Below are 23,075 nucleotides of genomic sequence, written 5' to 3'. Positions count from 1 at the left end.
TAAGATATAAACAGATTTTCCCCTATTATAGTATATTATTTTTTATAAACAGAAATGGTCACCAAGAACATAGGTACATAGTAACTAGCTAAGAATATAAGCATACCAAAAGCTAAAGATCAAGATATCCTATTTTCACCACTTCTGTCTACAAGAATGTAATCACATCTTTGGCTTGTGTAATTATCATGGAAATAGACTACAATGTGCACATAATAGCATAAATTAGCACTATATGCAAATATTACAATAAACCAAAGTTACCAGTTCCGGTTTGAGGACAGATTCGAATACGAGAACTCGATATGTGGGTTAATGAATTTTTTATTATGGTTTGTATGGGTTCATGTTATGTGTACAAAAGAAAAGAAAATATATAACTAAATCATATCATAGTAGGAATCTATGATGATTGATCATTGATCAATGCCAAATGCAATAGATAAACATTAAAATTTTCAATACTTGAAATATCAAATCTGCTTTGTGGAAGGTAATTGGAACTCCACAATTGAATAAAATCACCTCATTTCAAACTAACAAGATGGCGAGAGCAAAATGTGAGAGAAGATGTGAAAAAAGGTGTTTTTGGAGGCTTCATAATGAGCCATTTTAGGGGTAGATTAAAAACAAAATGTTTTTTTAATGGTTTTGGACCAACCTTTTGAGCTACATGCAGAGGGTCCGCACAAGTCCTTGCTAGGTCTGCCCGAGTTCATGCCGAGTCTAGGCAGGGTCTGTGCCCAACCATGTGGGTCCTCAGGGGTTCATGGGCCCACAAGACTGAACACAGACCCTTCCCGGACCCACCACAAACCATTTCACAAACCCAAACCTAGCTCGCACCTGGATCTAGTTCAAGGGTCCAAGGTACAAACTCGGTAACTCAACAATAAACTACATGAAGAATGTTAAGATTCTTCACACCTTTGCCTTTTTCTGTGCAGGAAAGAGATTGTTAATGTTTGTGGCCTTTACGACAAAGATCAACAATAAACAATTTGATATGCGAATGTAAGCCACGAGTGGCTACATATTTAATGGCAATATAACAATAAAAATATGAAATATATTATTTTTATTATATGGTAATTCAATAAAGTGGGAAAGCTTAATTGGACCAATTGAAGTGTCATGTCTTTTGGAAAATGCACCTCTTCATCTCATATATGTGTGTGTGTGTGTGTGTGTGTGTGTGTGTGTGTTGGGTGGTGAATAAGGAACACACCAAAACATAATGTGCAAGTAATTATTCACCACTGTTGCACTATACCTCTTCTCTACCCTAAATCTAAAAACGTAACATGGTATCAAAGCGGATTCCTTCGTGGGAAGCTTAACTGCTTGAAGGTAGATCCATTCAAATTCATGGGCAGAATCGTACAGTGACAAGAGGATAATAGCTTCCATAGCTTCTTATGATCTATCTACAATCGCAAGAAGCTATGGAATTTAGGCCTACGCATAGAGTCTCTCATAATCATTGCTAATTGATCCAAGCTTTAAATAGTCGGCATCAAAATGATAGAAAAACTCTCTTCTATCACCGTGATTCACATCGAACTGCTCATGATGTACACTCACCTAATAATAGCATGGGACACACAGCGTATGATAACGAAGTGGAAGACTCTGAATTATAGTGGCCTCACTCAGCTTGTAAGAAGCACAATTGCATCAAATATTACTTGGAACCATAGAAACAGGGTAGGCCAGAAATGTTTGACCCTTCACATGTTGCTAGTAGCCAAGGTAAGAAGACTGTAGAGCTTATAAGTTCTCAACTTGTTGATGATGGGCATTTTACAACCAGCGTGAGGAGTTTGTTAAAGTTGTTGGCATTCACACGCAGTCTATACACAATACACGGCATTCGGAAATATTTGGAGAATCCTCAAATCATGCATGTATATTTTGTTGTGTTTAATCAAGGACACAGTGAATGGCCTCCAAACAATGTCTTTGATACTAGAATATACCCTACGATACCAAAATAATGATGTACACTATGCAATTACAAATTAACAGTGTTGTGCACATAGGTAGGGAACCTGTGCATGCTTTAGGTGCTGATGATAGCAGTAAAGATTTCGAACAACAAGGTGAACATATAGTCTGAGCATGTAAGGCCTCTGCCAATCCCTAAACGAATGACTCATTGCACATATACACAATGCACATTTGTGTTGGCTTAGAACATTGACAAAGGTAAATGATATATATTGGAGAGTGAACTAAGTGCAGTTACTGAGCAAGGCCAATTAAATGAATCAATTTATTTACAAATTGCCTTGTAAGATAAGGATTGTGCGATGCCTTATAAGAGGACTGTGTGATCTAACGAACATTCCATCGGTCATGTCACTTGTAGGGATCCAAGTCACATTTATTTGCGCCTAAAATGTAGGTAAGGGCATTGGAATATGTTTAAGGAGTCAAATATTGATTTAATTCATAGAAGCCGAATGGTGTATCCAAGTCATAAAGGTTGTGCCCCACTAGTCAAAGTTGTATTGGAAGGTATGAACAACTATTTATTAATATCTTATTAAGATTGGGGAACATACTAAAAGTAAGACATAATAAGGTTAGTTCATAATTATTATTTTGATTTATTACATTTATGTGTATAAGATGGAGAATTATTGAATACATGTAAAATGAAGAGTTCCCTTATGATGTTATTTATATAAAGAAAATAGATATATTTGTTATTAAATTAATAACATTAACATTCTAAGTATTGTATTCCTAATGCAATAAACCTCTTTCAAAGTTATTGTATTTCTATACATAAGAGCTATGTTCCTTGATCTTTTCCTCCGAGAATGTTCTTGCAGGAAAAGGAGGATTGATATCAAAGTGCACAAAGGAAGCCGCCAAATGTCAAAGGGAATCATTTCTAGGAGCATTCGAACATTTCCAAGTGCATTCTAAACATAGCAGAATAGTTTTCTGTTTAAGGTTGAACATCAATAGGGAATATTACATTATATTCATTTCTGAGTGTGAGTTCAAGAATTAAAACTGGTTGTATAAACCATTAATTCTGAGATAAATCTAGACTAAGTGACATAAACAAAAAATTATCATGGTTTGATAATGACTCATAACCCCCTAAGAAGTTATCTATAAACTTTGGCTAGATAATGAGAGGGGACCTTACAGTGTACACATTGAGAGGGAGTCCTACCAAAAGTAGTTAAACCTAAACTTCAGAGGGAGCGGATAGGAAACTTGTAAACTCTTCACTAAGGGAGTAGATCACATTAAGTGTCATGGACCCCTATTACTTCAATTTGGTCCGACTTAAATACAATCATGGATAAATTGAGAACTTGCATACATGGATTGAATCCACCTTAGAGATGCTCAAACTTAAGAGGGAGTTTATATATGGGCCTACTTTCACCTAATTTTGCATTATAAACTCCTCCTTTGGGGATTCATATGTATAAGCATTTATTTTATATATATTGTAATGGGCTATGTATTTAGCCAAGACTATATTTAGCCTAGCCTACACTATTAGTTGTGTTTGTTATGATCATTGGCTATGTTATAGCAAAGACTAACCTACTTTATATAGTTGAGTCTATAATTGAGATATCTGGATATTTTGCATGATAGTTTCTTTGATATGTGAATATAGCATAGACTATATTGTTTGTATGCATATGCGGCTAAATTCATCATGGATTTGATGTCGGATTTAGTACTTGGTGGTCTTAATGTTCGGATACTAGTACGGGTGACATCAGGGATTTGATGTCGAATTTAGTACTTGGTAGACTTAATGTCTGGATACCAGTACAGGTGACATCATGGACTTGATGTCGAATTTAGTACTTGGTGGACTTAATGTTCAAATACCAATACGGGTGACATCATGGATTTGATGTCAATTGAGTCCTTGTGACTCATGGATCTTGGATCCATAGGTTGAGTACATGGTGACATCATGGACTTGATGTCGGGAAGCCATCACTCGGAGCATTTAGTGAATATCATGGACTTGATATTTGGCCAATGCTTTTGATATCATGGATTTGATATCGGTTGAGTCAATCAAACTCAAGAGACTAATACTTAAGAGTATATGATGATGACTTTGAGATCTTTTGAGATTTGTATGATTTTTACATCATGAGATGATGTATGGGATATATAAAATAGATTTGAGATCTATTGAAGTTATGTTTTTGGTACCTCTACCAATTGTGAAGATAGAGAAGTTGAGGTCTTTTATAGACTTGAGACTTATTGGTTGACCTTATTCTCAAGTCCAAGAGGGAGTGTTAATATTTGTGGCCTTTATGGCAAAGATCAACAATAAATAATTTGATATGCAAATGTAAGCCAAGAGTGGCTACATATTTAATGGCAATATAGTAATAATAATATGAAATATATTATTTTATTATATGATAATTCAATTAAATGGGAAAGCTTAATTGGCCCCATTTTAAGTGTCATGTCTTTTGGAAGACGCACCTCTTCATCTCATATATGTGTGTGTGTGTGTGTGTGTTGGGTGGTGAATAAGGAACACACCAAAACATAATGTGCAAGTAATTATTCACCACTGTTGCACTATACCTCTTCTCTGCCCTAAAATCTGAAAACTTAACAGAGATGGCCATATCACTATTCTATCTATATTATATAACAATGTACACTAAAAATTTAGAGCTCGTTTAAGGAAAGACTCAAAACTCTTTGCTCTTATTCGGCAGCTTCCATCGGTGCAAATTTAAGGAAGCCCACACCAGCCACAAGTATTAGTTGAACCATATGGTCCCAATAATTTCATCCATGCTCAATAGTAAAACCAACTAATTAATTGAAGGCTTGGGCATCACATATGACATGAAAATTTCATGCATATGGTGGACCGTTAATCACAAATATGGAATGCAATAATTGCATCTTTATGTGGTACAAGAGCCCAAATATAGTTTTGTTGTAAAGGACAACAAACTTGATTCTGATGGCAAAAAATTAAAAAATGGTCTAAACTAGCACTCCAAAAGCCGTTCAACCTACATTCTCTATGTATAATAAATTAATAACATTGAACAGATCTACATAGTATTCCAGTTCTCTAATCATCCAAAAGAATATCTTTTAAATACATTGTCAATTCAAAATGCAGTCCATTGTTATGTGAAACAAATTTGTCCATCTTACCTGATATATTGTCGCATTGAGAGCATCCCTGAGAAGGTTCACATACAGCTCAGTGAGTACACAGGCCCTTATACTTTTGTATGCCTCTTTCAATGTCATTAAGAAGTATGTATTTGCACGAGGAACTTTAAATGTCTCATCATATTTATACCATACTTTGATTAATGGGTCATCAATGACACATCTTGGACATTCCATATTTCTGAGGTTTTCTGATATATTTGAACCTCTAAGGGAAAAATCATTTGGAATGAAGTCATTTTTTACAGGCAAATGTAGCTCTGGATCAATGAAGTGGGGATCTTTCCAATTCTCCATAAGAGCAGATGGAATGCTTTCAATACGGTAGGCTGCACCAAACCATGGTTCATATTGAACATCTGTGTAAAGAACCAACATAATATTAAACTGTAAGTAATATATACTCAGCAATGTCTAGTATTTGGTAAATCTATTGTTTACTGTTCTTATATTCAATAGAAAAGTTTACTTCAATAGATCAAATAAGCCATATTACATCTCTAGGGAATTATGTAAATAGAAATTCATTTTCTGCATTCAGGCAATCTATCAGCCTCCCATTAGTGAAACGATAGCAACCGTTGAAAATATACTTTTAAGCATGCATTGGATAAATATGATCCTGTAAGATTAATATAGTGAGATTCTAGACTCTAAACCTCAATCTAGCTGTTACTTTTTAAAGTGGTGCAGATTTTCTCATTGTTAAACTTTCGGTTTATTCAATGTACTGTGAAGGAAGTAGTCAACATAGAGGTTTTACATACATCCAAAAAAATGAAACTGAACTGTCGTATAAACTTAAAGGAGTTTCGATTTTGCTTTTTTTTTCTGTGATAAAATGATGTAATTAGCAGAAAACATATCTCAAAGGAATGAAGAAAAAGTGAGAAACAATTTTGCCTCTAAAAGGAATCAAAAGCCTTGGGGAAGAAGAGAGTGACCACACAGGTCTTCAACAAGAGCCTTCTGAATCAATTTAAATTTCACATTGAGGCCATAAAGTGACATCATAGCTAAAGTGATTGACAGTAAGTAGAATTATAGAATTCCGACGATCCATATGAACAAAGTAGAACTATAAAAGACCCACACTATCCATAAAACCCAATCACCATAAAATCTTGTTGATTTTTGAGCTGTATACAGATTTTCTATTAGTAACATTCACAGTATTGCAGTTCATCATGAAGGAAGTATTCCTTGAATGCTTTTGGAATTGAGTTATATAAGTTATAATGATCCATTTCTTCGGATTTGCCATGCTTGGTGATCAACACAAGCATGATGTAAAGAGACTAACTGATCTCTGTTGTGATTCTGAGATGTAGATTCGATTTTCCCTTGTTTTTATAAAGCTTTCCAATTTCTATGACTTTGGATTTGGATAATAAAATTGCTTTTGGACAAATATTATATTGAACAGAATTAGTATAGAAATATGCAATGATTTATATTATTGTTTGCACAAAACCAAGAAAGTACAATATTGAAAGAACCTGGTTTTAAAATATAACGGCATGAGCTTGAAGATGGGAGCATGTCCAAAGACCAGTGTACATACAGGATTCAGTACTATGCCACAGGCAGTCAGCAGGCTTCACCAAGTCACCACGTATGCTAATGATCCTTCAATGAAGACGCAGATGGTGTGGTTGCAGACCTGACTCCTTCACAATGATTATGCACCCAAATTGACCTCCAAAAACTGAACGCAACCTCTGAATTTCTCACATGGCCAGGAGCAGTTTGCCAGTTGATTGTAATTACCATCCAATTCTTCAAAACAGTAAGTACAGCTCAGGAAACTATACGGGAAGCAATGATTATTGCTGGACGCCACCTTCAGATGAAACTCGGCCCCTTCTCTACTTCGAAAACTTGTCTCCCAGTTTGCAGACACCAGAATAATGGTAATACGACTTTAATTCTCAATTTCAGTGTAGAATCAATAAAAAATTTCCAAGACACAGCAAACAACAGTTGGAGAGTTTTCCGAATTGCTATACAATAGCAGCAATTCACTGAACCGACCTTCAGAACAGTTCTCAGAACTTCAGTAAAACCCTCACCAGATAATCAAGAAATAAGATATGAAATCAAGATTATTCTCCTTAGCCACAGATTTACAGTAGGAGATGTTAGCCAATTGTATACTTTAGCACAATTGCCAAGAGTTTCTCAGACTTAACCCTTATACTTCAGCAAGGGCCGGCACACAATTCAAAACTCAGGAAAAAGTCACAAAGGCAACAAATGCAAATAGATCTTCAAGCGTGCTTTTCCCGATGAAATGAGCTCTCATTTATAATCCTTCGTTGGCCAAAGTTGCCTAAAAAACTCCACTTCAGAAATTGTGGAAGTTTCCCAAAAGAACTCAACACTAGAAACTTTCCAACATACTTTTTAGAAATATCACTTAGTGTCATTATTGTAATAATATTAACATTATTATAATAATGCAACTTAATAATTAATAAATAAATAAGAGCTCATGCAATTATTAACTGCAAGTGACGACTAACTATTGAAGCCACCCACTGCACTGCCAAAAATAGACCTACTAAAAACAACAACTGCGTAGACCTGCCAAAAATGGGGGCATTACACATAATGTTGTACAAAGCTCTCAAAATCTAACGATACTGTCATGTTTTGTTCACTATTTGTAAGATATAAGATTTGAGTATCTACCATAATTCTTGGAAGAAGAGTTCCATGATTCCACCAGGACTTACGAACATATCTATAATAAAGATATCTTTTAAAATCAACTTCTGACACCACCTTCATAATACTTTCATCATCAGCTCACCATAATACTTTTTGACATAGATATAATACTCTAGTGTGGGCTTTTAAGATGGAACTAGTTTCCAGCTCAGCAGTGAGAAGTTTAATTGTGGGAGCGATCTCTTACAGTCTAAATACGAACAGGCCATAGTTGGCCAAAAGGCAATGTAATACATTTTGATATTAATATATGGGTGCAGTCCCTCTGACCGGTATTTGATGATCTAAGAAAAAGAATTTGGTCAGGGCTTTCAAGATGGCGCTAGTTTCCAGCTCAGTAATGAGAAGTTTGCTTTAGAAAGCTGTGGAATGCTCAAAGATTCTATCCAAAAGAAAAACATAAGTGAAGAGCCTGATTTTCAGCCTCTATGTATATTTATTTGTTGCTTATTTATAGGTGGTTTCAGGAAGAACTTGTAGTTGCTATCTACATGCCAAGCCCTTGTTCATTGGATCCTTTTTTAATTTTTCCAATAGACAGATTTATAGCTTTGAACAGAATAAAGCTCTATGATTAACTGTTATTCTTGTCATTTAAGTGTACTATTCGTTGTTGGTAATTGATCTGAATATAAATTCCTCTTGCAATCATTTGTTTTTTAATCTTTGATGTTAAAATAATTCAATTGAGAATCAGATCCCCTAAATGAATATGCTCCCAAAAATGTCCCCATTGGTAGAAAGAGAAGTACATATACAATGAAAACATATCCTTGTAGAACTAAAATAACTTAGCAATTATGATCACATAGTGACATAGTGAAAGTACGTGGTGTAAATTTCAAACCTTTAGTAATGCATTAATCCATAGAGTTTAATAAAATGAGGATGAAACGTAACAAAAATGAATATATCCAATGGCTGGAGACTTATTAGGTCCATTTCAACATTATTTACCTTTTAATGGTAAAAAGTCAGCCATTTCAAACCCACCAATATCAACAATACAATCGAGCATCAGTATAGAAGAATCAGTTAGTATAAATTTCGGCTGACACCACCAAAAGTAATGAAGACCTGAAAGATTTATTAAAGATTCAATGTTCAAACAACTATAAAAAACTAGATTTTACAAACATATATTGGTGTATTTACGGCATTTACTATTGGTAGAACAAAATCAAACCTCAACCAAGGTGGTATAACAAAACATGAACAACAACAATACCAAGTAATCAAAGAGCCCACTAGACTTGTGAAACAACAACAAAAATAAAGGAAACCTGCAACAGGATGCAAACTTTAAATGCCCATCAAAACAATTTTTGGGCCAAAGCCAAAGCTGCGGCCAAGATGTAAGAAAAGTTAACTCCAGAATGAACTAAGAGATTAACAACTTTCATGTGTACCTTGCCACTCACAAGAGAAGTCAGTTGAACTTGCTGGGAAACTTTCCCTTCCAGAGGAAAGAAGTACATATTTTACCAATCAAGTTGGGTTGGATGTTTCAGCAGATAAGTGTACCAAGTCAATGATATCAACGAAGCCCTCCTAAATTAAAGTATTTATTTTGAGACAGCATTACATCTTCCTCACTAGAGAGGAAAAAGAAGCATAAAAGAGAAATAATCAATATAAGAGAATTGATATTAGAAGGCAGCAAAACAAGGACACCGTGGCAGGGAATTTAACAGGAACAAAGGGACTACACTAACATCTGAAATGACCCAACAAAAGTAACAGTTAAAATGCAGACACGTCCAGCAATGTAGGAAGAGTATAACATCTTGGGCAACACTTAGGAGGATTCAACTGTTGCAGTTACATCAAGGAAGACAACAAAATTCTATGAGACAGAAGCTGCCAAAATTCATTACTGACAAGTTTATAAGACTGTTCCCTAAGAACATATCCCAAGGTTTTTTTGGCCATTTCAAATTTGCAAGTACATGGAACATTTTGAGGACAACTGGATGGGGCAAACATCCCCACCCTGTCCCAATTTTTCTTTAAAAATCGTGCAGCTTTCTTTGCAAGGTACTAAGGAGATCTAGACATCCCTATGACCCCACACTCAGATAGCGAACTTATTATATGCAAACAAAAAAAAATCCGCAATTGCATAATATTCCACATTTGCAGTGGCAATTGTCTTCTTCTTCATCCCACGATTACAAGAAAAGATCCTTGTTTGTAGCAAAGTTGACTATTCAAACCTAAACCTCTGATTCTGTTTACCGTACTAAGTAAAGAAATCAACGCACAAACAATAGATATGAATAGCAAAACTTCTTATTATTATTCACATATGCCAAATAGTACATTATGCTTGAATGATAAGATGAATACAATGCTTCCCGAAGGGTTATAAATACTTTCTGAAGAACTTTCCCGAAGGAGTCCGTTGGCCACATACATGTCGCTACATAACAAAAACCCTTCCGAAGGGACCCGTCGGCTACATAACAAGAACCTTGATACACAATTTCCTTTCCGAAGGGACCCATCGACACATACAAAATTTCTACTGATGACATCATCCCCCCCAAAAAGAAAAGTCGTCTCCTAACGACTACAGAACAAAACTCAAACAACTAATACAACAATATTGATCTGCCACATCACTTTCACATTCATCCCGTTGCATCTATAGCCTTTGCTAACACAATACTGACTCCTCAAGCTAACCTTGATAGCCACCTGTGCTGCTTTCTCTGCTTCCAACTCCTCAGTACCCTAAGCCAAGTGTCGCTACACTGCCTCCAACTGGATGATCAGCTACTCCCGAGCTCTCTACGCATCCACCAAGACAGCCTCACGGCCAACACCTACTCTCAGTGCCTCTGGTACATAGACACTCCATGCCTGTAGCAGCTCCAAGTCTTCTCAACTGGTCAGACTCCCACAATTGATATCCGCAACGACTGGGGGTCCAGGGGGCAACGCCCCCGGCGAGGTCGAGGGGTAGCGCCCCCACAGGTTCCTGGGGCCAAGACCAAATTAGCACTCCGAAACCCACACGAAACTGCATGGAACACACTATTTTTGCAATTTCTCCTAATCCCACACTCTTTCTGGCAATCGCTAGTGCTTCCCCTTCCCTATGGCATCATCTGATACTCATTCTGAGCATTCTTGATTTGTCGACTTTTTTTTTTTTTTTTTCTTTTAGAAAACCTCCTGTCACTCTTTTGTGCTACCAATGTACAGCTACAGCAAACATCCTGCCACCATATCGACTCCTTCCTTATGCAATATCCTGTAACGTCCTCCAAAGTCTAAATGCAATAACAGGTAGAAGTCGTACGCCATATTTATCATTTATGCAAAACCCGTACACCATATTATACTGAAAATCCGTACAAGGAAAGCCATACACTCAGACTTTATAATATGCAAAACCCGTACTCTTCCTCCAACAACCGTACGGTGAACAGTTAAGAATTCGTACGGTGATGAGTATTCAAGAAGCTGTATGTTAGCTGGCTTTAAAATCCATACGGTGGCTCAGGCTAGAAAAGGCATACGATGACCCTGACTCAAACTGCTTACTTGGAAATCCGTACAGTGCTTGGTTTCCAAAATCCGTACGATAGCTTTTTCATCACTTTTTTTCTTTTTCTTTTTTTCTTTTTGCGAACAATTATGTACAATATTTACATATACAATACTTACAGTCTTCTCTCAGTTGTTCGTCCACGGAGGTGCATTATCATGGTAGATATTCAACTTCGACCTCTTCATTGCATCGGCGACTTCCTTCCGTCTAGCATCCATAGTTTTATTGCTCCATTATCACCCACTTCCCGAAGCTGATACGGCCCGACCCATTTCATTTGAAACTTGCCTGGGTTGATCTCGTTCCATCCGTCATACCTCAACACCCACTGTCCTGGTTGGAACTTGCTCAATTTCAAGTGTCTATCGTGCCATGGTTTGCACCTATTCTGTGTCACCTCCGTAGCCCACTCTTGCAACTGTTTCTCATCAAGTTTATTTAAGGTACACGATCTCTCCATCCAGTTTTCCATATCGCTCGGTTTGTTTCCGAAGCTCGATACCATGGACTCCATCAGCTGTCCCTTCTGGCTGTCAATACCACGTCCACTCCGTACTGCTGCAACTTTTATTAAACCCTTCCTCTTTGTTTCCTGTGCGGACCGTATGATGTGTCTTCCTTGCTGCTGGCACCTTTTTGCTATATCTGTGGTTTGACATAATACTTTCTTCCTGCGCGGTCGTACAGTGGAATCTTTCCTCCTTTTGAGTTCGTACTGTATGTTCTTTCCTTCAACTTCAGTCATACCCGCGTTTCCTTCTTCGGATTCTCTGTGTTGCTTCGAACATTCATTTCCTCCTTCGGCTTCTCCATGTTCCTTCGGACATTCATTTCCTCCGTCAGCTTGTCTGTGTTCCTTCAGACATTCATTTCCTCCTGCGGCTTCTCTGTGTTCCTTCAGACATTCATTTCCTTCTTCTTTCTTACCTTCGTCGATCCTTAGCATATTACAACTTGGAAAGAGCTCGTAATCCTCTATCTGCCAGTGGTAAAGACCATTTACTGAATCCAGATCGTCATCTCCTTCCAATCGTAGGACTCCCTCCTGATCGAGTTCCATACTCTGCCTCCTCTCATCCTCTTCTCCTTTAGAATCCGACGACAGAGCTTCGTCTCCAACCATCTGAGTGTGTAGATCGATGACATACTTTCGGCCTTTGCTTTCAAGTGATAAAGTATTTTTCTTCCAATCGTGTTTTTCCTTGGCTTGTATCAACCACCCCCGGCCCAGAATGGCATCATATCCTCTCCGCTTCAATGGAATCACAACGAAATCCAACAAGAATGGTTGTGTTCCAATCGTCACTGGTTGTGCTGTCAGGACTCCCAATGGCTTGATTTCATGTTGATCGGTCATTAACAATTGGAATGTAGGTGGCCATAATGTCGATTGTCCCAAGCTTTTCCAGGTGTCTTCAGGCAACACATTGACACCGAACCCTCCGTCCACAATCGTTTCCGTCAATACAGTCCCAAGAATTCCCATGTCGACGACTATCGGATGGCATCCAAATGAGAGGGCTAACAGCATCGGATCTTCTGCACTTGCGCCACTTTCCTTCTCTTTTTTGTCCGCTGTACTCGCTCCACTTTCCTGCTCCCTTCCATGTTCTCCTGGTAGTTTAGCAGCGGGAACGATGTTTGTGAGTGTCGATCGGAGCTGAGGCATAGTGAGCAACAGATCATTTATCCTGACGGGTATCTCTGCTTGCAATATTTGCCGTAAATGTTATGTTCTGCGCAGTTCCGTATGGAGGTACTTGGCATATCCTTCAGGTGTGTCGTTCCTACCTGCGTTGCTCTTTGGATCTCTGCCCATGCTTCCTCCAGTCTCTTCTTTTCTTCCGCCGGGTCGGGGTACACTTTCGCTTGCTGCCACGTGATGGCCAGAACCTCTTCTTCGTCCGTCCCGACGATGATCAAGTTTACTCCCGACTTCGAACACCTAGCATCTTCATGATCACCAGGTCCACACCATCTGCATAACAACTTCGGTGTGTTCGCCGGTGTACACTCTCGAGCGAAGTGACCCCACAGATTACATGCGCGACATTGAACTATCGGCCGACCATTGGCATCTTACTGGATTCAACTCCTCCCGCCATTATTGTTGTTGTTTTGACCGCGCTAATTGGTTCTATATCCTCCCAATGTGGCACCTTTTGTACTGGTGTTCTCGTTCCCTCCTGACAGGGATGCCTCCTGTGTCAAGAACACTTGCTGCGGTGTTCTTGTTTTCAAATTGAAAGGGCATTCCTTTACCGAGTGTCCCATAATCTAGCAAATCTCACAAAATTGATCTTTTGGGCAGGATCCTTTCATATGGCCTTCTTTCTTGCACTCTGTACACCATAGGTCATTGCCCTTAGTCTCCTTGTTCATGTTTTTGAACTCTTTCATCATCCGAAGCATGTCCTTCTGAAGAGAACAGACTTTCTTGCTATTGCCTTCATCGTCGCTGCTATCTTCTCCTAAAGGCTCATCGTCATCTGAATCGGATGAGCCGGTCTTCTTCTTCTTCTTTGTCTTCTGTTCACTTTCGAGATTCAATGCCCGATTTATGCTTCAGTATATGTCGATGGTGGCATGATCTTCATCTTTTTCCGCAGCTTCGGGTGAAGGCCTTCAATGAACCATCTTTTCTAGAGCTCATCTGTCAGCTTATTCTCCATTTTACTAATTAAGTCCTTCAACCTCCTGGCGAAGACCCGTACTATTTCATTCTTCTTCTGCTTGGTATTGAATATCTCATTGACGATCTCATTATCATCTCGCAATATTTGAAATCCTACACAAAACTCCTTCTTAATGTTATCCAAAGTGTTTAATTTCTGCGGATCTATGTCAGTAAACCAATCAATCGCAACTCCCCGTAGGGTGGCTGGAAACTATCGGACCCATTCGTTCGCATCTGTTATGCCATTCGCTCTCCAGATCGTTCCACATGTTTTACAATGTCGAATGGGATCAACTGCTTCATCACCATCAAATTTAAGCAACTTTTCTTTCGGAACTACCATTATCACTGTATGTTGGGGGTTTTGTTGTGTACCTGCACTGTTTTGAGCACCCGCGCTGTTCTGAGCTCCCGCACTATTTTGAACACCCGCGTTGTTCTACACACCCGCGCTGTTTCCAACACCCGTGCTGTTTTCGAATTCTGCACTGTTTGGTGAAGAAGAGGTCTTGTCAACCGAAGCTGTCCGTTCAGGAAGTATATCGTGAACGAAGAGGTCACTCCACGCTCGTGCTCCCTCGGCACTCTGAGCCGTGCAAGTCGATCTCCTTCCGTCAGGATTCTCTTCCCGTGGCGTATGCAAGTTCAGAAACTCCTCCCTCGCCTCTTCCACCAAATCAAGCCGTTGTTGAGTCTCCTTCAACAATCCTTTCGCGCTCTTGTTTCAATCGGCAATCTTCTGAAATCTCCTTCGACGCTCTGTCTATTGTGCCAAAATTAAATTTTCCTGCGCGACGTGTATGTCATCCTTTTCCTTCAACGTATCCTTATTCTTGTTCAACTAATTCGGCATTTAATTTCCATTCGCCTGCCTGCATACTAGGTCCATCAGGAAACGGCGCCAAATGTTTACCGCATAGGTTAATTAAGAATTGCACACAGACAATGAACACCGATAATAACACAAACAGCCGAACTCCTTATTATTATTCGCATATGCCAACCAGTACATTATGCTTCCATGATGATTTACAATAATCCCGAAGGGTGTATAAATACTTTCCAAAGAACCTTCCCGAAGGGGTCCGTCGGCTACATAACAAGAACCTTTCCGAAGGGACCCGTCAGCTACATAACAAGAACCTTTCCGAAGAGACCCGTCGGCTGATACACAATTTCCTTTTCGAAGGGACCCGTCGGCTGATACACAATTTCTTCCGACGACAAATTCTGCCAGCAGTTATCTAGTGCTAATTCTTCTTGCAAATTTATTTAACACTCATTTGTAAATGGATCTGAAATCATCAACATTCTCAACAGGAAATATACCTTTTCCACATAGAATGACCAACAACAGACACTATTTGCGACAACACTTTGATGAAATTCTTGCCTTCATCTATCACCAACTCCATGCATTTTAACTGAAACATTATAAGGCAATGCACCATTATATACTGTAAAAAGTAATAACCAAATCTCTTATTATTATTTGCCTAGTTCATCACTTTATGACAAAGGAAAGGAACGAGGATTACCTCAAAAATGTTTTCAACAAGAATCTAGAGGCTGAATTGGAGAATCTCAATGAGAAGATCATTAAAAATGGTATTGTTTGCTCAATTTTGAGCAGGGAAAGGTCTTGTGTTCAGAATACACTAAACATTTGACAAGAATGGAAATCTTTTGGAGGGATAAACCTAGGGGATTTCAAAAAAAAGATTTTTCACTCTCCACTCAACCGAAAAGAATTTTCAACAGAATTGAGGACATACAATGCGTCAATAGGAATTTAGCTCAAGGCAAAGGTGATGTAGAACCAGAGGCAATAAGATTATTTAAATCTGTCCTAGGCCCTGATGGCAAGGCTTACAATATCGATTTCAAATCAATTTTCAATTGTTTCTCACATTGCATTTCAGACAAAGAAATAGAATGCTTACCTCTTTGTTCATAGTGAAGGAGGTGAAATGGCCAACCTTCCAGTTACATCTAGATAAGTCACCTAGACTAGATGGCTTCTCAGTGCTCTTCTTTCAAAAGTGTTGGTACTTTCAAGATGGGAGTTGGTGAAGAATTTTTGGAAGAAGAAACAGTCCATGCAAGATCTTAATAATACTATCAATGCCCTTGTACCAAAGAAAGACACTCGCATTACCTTTCCCAACTATTTGCCAATCTCTCTCTACAGCACAGCTTATAAAATTTTGGCAAAGGCTTCAGTGAACTGCTTAGGTTGTCGTTACCAAATGTGATCTCAGAGGAGCATCATAGATTGACCTCAAGGCAGGAAACTTTAGATAGCAGTATCGAAGCTAATGAGGCCATTCATTCAAATTCACAAAACTAGACAAGAATCATGTCAATCAAGCTTCATGTGAGTAAGGCATATGATAGAGTTAAAAGGAGATTCCTCGTAGCTACTATGAAAAAAATGGATTGGGCAATAATTGATTCACATTTGATATATGAATTAATCTCAACTGCTTGATTTTTTACCTTAATTATCACACATCGCCATGAAAAATCAACAATGGCAAGTGGGATAGCTTCCAAAGAACTCTTGGGAAGGGCATCTGCCTGTAACGTCCCCATGTTTTAGATTGATTTTTATAATAGTAGAGCCAATATCACATTAAACATATAAAAGAACATAATATAATTGTAATTGTAATAATACTTACATTGATGAAGTTAAATAAATAATAATACCCTATACAATATTATTATCCAAATTATTCTTTTAATAATGAAAGATATAAAACATCAATAAGTGTAATATAATATATTAATAAACAAATATAATATACTAAATCAAAATTACCATTCATATCATTGAAACTCCGAAGGTATTGATCGATTACTAATTCAATCCTTCAATACAACTAATGACTATAGACATCCATGCTGGCAGTCAACATGAGGTGTCACATCTCATGTATGGCAAGAGACATGACCTAACTATTTCAGTGATATAATGTCAAGATAAGCCATTGATAAATAACAGGAAAAATATATATGAACCAAAGTGGGAGTTAACCAATAAGGAGAGTAATCAGGGGAGTAATAAGAAATTCCAGACCAGGGAAAACTCATGCTATTCGATCCAAAGGACATTCCTTCAAATATTATAGTCAGTAGAACAATACAAGTGCAATCCACTCAGTGCCGATTTGGTATATAGAAAATATCAGTGATTTAATATAACAGTTAGGGAGAGAAGAATTTATTCAGTGGTGGTAACCAGAATACATTTCTGAGCAATAACATGCACACCAGATGGAGACTCTTGAAAACGAACAATAGAATCGAAGTTCTAAGCCTTGATGTCACTCCCTGCTTATTTTGGGGAGCATAGATACAGAGAGGCAATTAAAAGATATGGACACCCAAAGGATCAGAGACCAATGTAAGAAACAAAGAAGACAAGAAGCCATCATGGGGCGGCCACTCCAAAATAAGGGTACAGTGGAGTAAACATTCATATCTACCAAACCTTAATAGCCATAATAGTTGAAGAATAATAGACTGAATTTGGAACAATAGGAAACTGAAAGCTATCGCACAAGCATAATTACCCTTGATATCTGTTATCCGATGCACAAATAGTATTTAAGGTTGAAATAGGTCTCAGCCAAACCAGATTATTGCTTTTCTGAAATGGTCACATGGAGCATCCCCTTATTCCTTTCAATCACCAAATTGAGAAGTTTGGGCATTGGACATCACGTATACAAGGGAAGAAGGAACATGTTTATTAAGAACATCATTCCCATCCAACTAATATATGTCACGTCAATATATAAAGTTATAATCTGCCAATTATTCTTCAGTTGGAAATAGAGCAATCGATTATTATGGATGTCAACCAATAAATAAACATGGGCACCAATAACAAACAACAAATGACAAGAATTTAAACTCATCCTGTAGTGCCACTGGATGACATAACAACTGTCTTAAGTAATGAAAGACATTGATTATGCAGTCAGATAACTCTCAACTAGTTACAGTCTATGTATACAAACATTAATCTCATTATCTTGATTATTAACAATGTTGCCAGTTCGGATCCAGGTTTGGATGCGGGTTCAAGATTCGGGTTCGAAATTCATTCAATTTTTTGGGAGGTGGGCCCTAATTTGTTTTGGGTCATCCATACAAAAACGTGTTTCTCCTTAAAATCTGTGTGTATGTATATGATGCATATGTATATATATGCAGCAGAAACTAAGTTCATAAACTACTATGCTAATTGTAAAGCAACATAGCAAAATACACCACCATATATATTAATGAATTAGTCCAAATGACATGATTTACCATTTTGGCCTTTTTAGTGGTCTATTTTAGGGCTGGAGGGTTGGATTGACTAAAATAGACCAAACAAAAACTTCTGAAAAGATTAAAATTCCATTTGTTGGTCAAACTCGGCCTAGGTCCTGCTGCAGATTTACAAATTCGAAACAAAAATAGCAAAATTTGTGTTAGATTATCTGATAGATTTTGGGCAGACTTTAGGAAGAATGTGATGAGGACCAGACTTTTGCAAAAACCCGACCAGACATTGGGGTTGCCAAGAAAGGATTTGGTAACATAAATTATTGATAATGGAGCCATAAGATGATGTTGAGCAATATCAAGAAGATTTTGTTAATTGAGTATTTGAGTTCAGACTAAGCAGTTCTTATATACTATCCGATTCAAAATTATTACAATTTGGTGAATTTATTTCATTGTACCTAACAGGGAACATTACAGTGGTATCAGAGCATAATCCTGCCATACTATGGAAAATAATGAATGAAAACTTAATGATAGAGAAAATATGACCTGAATGATGAACCAAATAGCTAATAAAATGAGACGTGGTGACAATTGCAAAGATGAAAGATAGCTATGGAGCATAAGTATATTGTGTTAGATAATGATAATGACAAAAAACTTTATTATATTTGCAAATGGAGGAAAGAGAGTACTAGTTCAAATTAGAACCATAAAAAGGGTAATAACACTCATAAAAAGAATTAACATTTTGGAAGTTATCGATGAGTCGTATAAGAAAGCATCAAAGTCTAGAAAAGGAAATACCAAAAGGCACAAATGGTAATGACGTTTTTATGAAATGAAAGTGGAACAAGGCTTTGACAGAATTGTATGACACTTAGCAACTATGAGACTTGGGAAGGGATTAAGTCTCTCCCAAGAATTATAGAGATAGATAATCTTGAAGGGATATCCCATAGAGGCCTTAGGATGAGATAAAATCTCTCCTAAGGATTTAACAAACATGCATAGTACTAAAGGTAGATCCATAAAGGCTCTAGTGTGAGATAAGGTTTCTCCAAAGGATTTAATAGATGTGGATAGTCCTAAAGGGATATCAATAAAGGCCTTAGGGTCAGATAAATTCTGTCCTAAGGGTTTTAGAGATGGATAAATCCAAAAGAGATGTCCGTAGAGGCTTAGCATGAGATGAAGTCTAACCTAAGGATTGTTGCAATGGATAAATCTTAAAGGGATGTCTATAGAGGCATACAACAAGATAAAGTCTCTCCTAAGGATTATAAAGATGGAAAATCCTAGAAGGATATCCAAAGAGGCCTAGGATGAGATAAAGTCTCTCCTAAGGATTATAAAGATAGTTAATCCTAAAAGTCTAAGATATCGATGCGTCTGGTGTTTGGGCAAATGTGGGCATTGATGCGCCATGAGACGTGGATGCTTTTGGAGCCTGCACGGATGTGGGCAAGAAGCGCATTCACTGCCTATGGATGCATGTGGGATGCTTGGGAAAGCATCTAGAGAGAATCAGCAGAGCATCCGGCTTGTTTGAGTGCCCAGTCACTTAAGTGACTTAATAAAACTGAAACATGTGTTTTTTTTTTAAATTATATTTTCCCTCTTTTTTGCCCCAAAACCCTAAAACAGCTCTAATATAGGTCATTCATTGCTCATTCTTTGCATAGATAAATTATAACCTACATATATATATATATATATATATATATATATATATATATATATATATATATATATAATTTTAAAAATCTATATATTTATATATGGACGCACCCAAATGCATCCAAAATCCTCAAAAAAAAGAAATCCACGCATCAGCGCCCCATACCCGCATCAACATCAGAATAGGCATCAATAACTTAGCTAAAAGGATATCCAGAGAGGCCTCGAATGAGATAAAAACTCTCCTAGGGACTATACAAATAGATTCATCATAAAGGCTCTAGAAAGAGATGGTTTCTCCCAGGGTTCATAAGGATTATTCATCTAGAGCAATAATGAAGCAAGGAACAAAAAGTGCTACAATACATAAAGATAAGTTTCTTCTTTAAAAAAATTCTTAGTAATTTAAATTGAATCTTTTGATCTTTGAATTCATGTTTATAACTATCTAATCCCACATTGAACTTGTTGTCAAGACTACAATGAGGTGCATCGATCAAATCACAAAAAGAAAATATTAAATTGCTTGAACACAAGCAATTTTGGGAAGGTCGGACTATAATGTTCTCATTTTTTAGATCATTTTTTAATAATAATTTGTGTTACTAGGTTTGGACCCTATCACCCAACTTTAGGTCAGGGTAAGCTTGGGTCCGAATTTTGCAGCCGAGTTCAATGTAATTCCAAGCAAGGACCAAATTCTAGACAGTGGGTTCCCTTGGGTCTGTGTCGGAGCGAACCCAAGAGGACCCAGGGCAATAGGATCCAAGAGGTGAAATAAAACAACTTTAAAGAGTTTTTTTTTATATTCTTTTCTATAACATTAAAAGGAACCTGATAAAAAACATTTCACTCATCTAATCTCTCATGTTGAGGAGGATGATATAGCAGCATTTGGGACTAGTGGAACCGGTTTGGGTTCCAATTATGAGGATCTAGATATGGTTGCAACCAGGGATGAAGTCATTGAACCCTCATTTTTTGATGACCCATTTCACCCTTGAAGGGCATTTGATACTATGATCATTGATAAACTACTAAACAATTGTCATTTACCATTATGTTTCAAACTTTATTATTTGATGAACTAGTCTATGTATTGCAATTTAGTAATTCAATGTACGATTTTCTTTACAATCATGAAGATAGATTAATGAGCAAGTACTTGAAGTTTAACTTTGACATTTGGCATTGATCAATGATCAAGCAACATTTATTAATGTTGTGAAATGAATTAGTTTTGTAATTATGCACATTTCATTTATTTTTTGATATAATGCATATATCTATATATACTCAAGAACCCACACACGGACCGAACTGGGGAAAAAAAATTGCCCGAACCCATGAACCCAAACTCGAACCTAAATCTGTCCCTAAACCTAAATTGGCATCTTAAATGATAATAGAGTTAATATCAGAATAAACGAATAAATAAATAAAATATAATTGTAATTAAAATAATAATTTTATTGAAAAAATTAAATAAATAATAATACCCTACACAATATTTATTTTTTATTTTATTTTTTATAGATAAACGGCCTAAGCCTTGATACATCATAAAGTACATAGATACATCTAGATAATCAGAATTTCAGCCCAGATTATATTCTTTTGCCTTCCTTCTAGGGTGTTCCTCGTCCTTTCCTTCTTCTTCTACCTCCTATTAGAATTAGTATATAATCTAAGCACTACATCTTGCACTTATATAAGGATAAATCTCTGAAAGGTCACAAAACATTAATACAAAAATGGCATAGAAACGAAATGTAAATTGATAAAATCAATTTCTTAAACAAAAATAAAATATACATCTAAATCATCAGAAAATACAGCTAATAAAGAAAAGTACACAAAACCATATCTTAAGTAGCATGATTATCAATTTGTTACACCAAATGGTGTTTTCTCATCTTAGATACTCTACCCCAATAATAAACCTATGTTACTCTGCTGTCATAAAATGGGGGAAAGAGGCTCCCTGTCATCTAAATATCCATCAAGTCCAAACTAGATGATTCCAAAACCTCCAAATTCAACTCAAACTCATTTTCACAATCTCAAACACCATCTTCCACAACGAATCTGTCTATCTAATCATATTGTCTTGATATGCGAGATGTAGGTCTGACCTAGTTTAGATGGAGTCTCTATATTGAAATTTCCACTTCTTATGTCTAATCTTCTTCTCTACCTATATTAGCTAATTCATCCGCTCTTTGATAGCCCTCTGATATATATGATTGATAATGATCTTGTCAAAGGTCTAACATAGTGAGAGCGCTCTAGATAAAATTGAGTCTAGTCTCCAATTAATGAGGGGTCCTTTCCTTATAGCATTAATTATAATTGTAGAATCTCCTTCAATCTATATATTCTTGCAACCAAGAGTTTTACATAGTTCTAGTCCTTCAATGAAAGCCATTACTTCTGCCCAATTATTAGTTTCTACTCTTATACATCTTGCTAACTTTGTTATCTCCATGCCTTTAGAGTTATGGATACTACAACCAATGCATGCTCTGCCTACAATTCCTCTTGAAGCTTCGTCAAAATTGAGTTTAAACCATCCCTCCTCGGGTGCTTTCCATTGGCACATCTCTCATTCTCTTTTTGAAATTTATTCCCTTGTTCTTATAAAGGGAGGGTATTTTTGGACCTATCCCCTTGACTCTCATTTTCTCATCCCAATGAGACATTATAGACTCCTTTTGTTTATTTAAAGCCCGACTGTTGGTACGTTCAATGACAAAAGTCTCAATTTTAATTAGAAGTTGTTCTACATTCATCTTCTTATGCTAAAAAAATTCTTCAGATGCATTCCTTCCATAATTCCCATAGAACTATGGAAGGTGTAGATATCCATAAAGAGCTATAAGTAATATCCTTTCAAAGGAGGGGCCGAGCATGTAGAATATCCGTTATAAT

The 23,075-nt window shown here is 37.0% G+C and overlaps 1 protein-coding gene across 1 annotated transcript in view; it reads right to left on the bottom strand.

Annotated features, from left to right (window-relative positions):
- The window catches only part of LOC149550229 (Insulinase (Peptidase family M16) family protein), a 245,853-nt gene that overhangs the window by 69,549 nt on the left and 153,229 nt on the right, over positions 1-23,075 (bottom strand). Inside the window, exon 12 of the mRNA XM_089793326.1 lies at positions 5,191-5,570. Within this exon, the coding sequence (XP_089649452.1) occupies positions 5,191-5,570 (380 nt within the window). The remainder of the gene's footprint in view (positions 1-5,190; positions 5,571-23,075) is intronic.

This window comes from Cupressus sempervirens, chromosome 7 (genome assembly GCF_028749045.1).
Source record: "Cupressus sempervirens isolate cs-2001-9-10 chromosome 7, ASM2874904v1, whole genome shotgun sequence".
Taxonomy (NCBI): Eukaryota; Viridiplantae; Streptophyta; class Pinopsida; order Cupressales; family Cupressaceae; genus Cupressus; species Cupressus sempervirens.
This window is presented reverse-complemented; position numbering and strand designations above follow the sequence as displayed.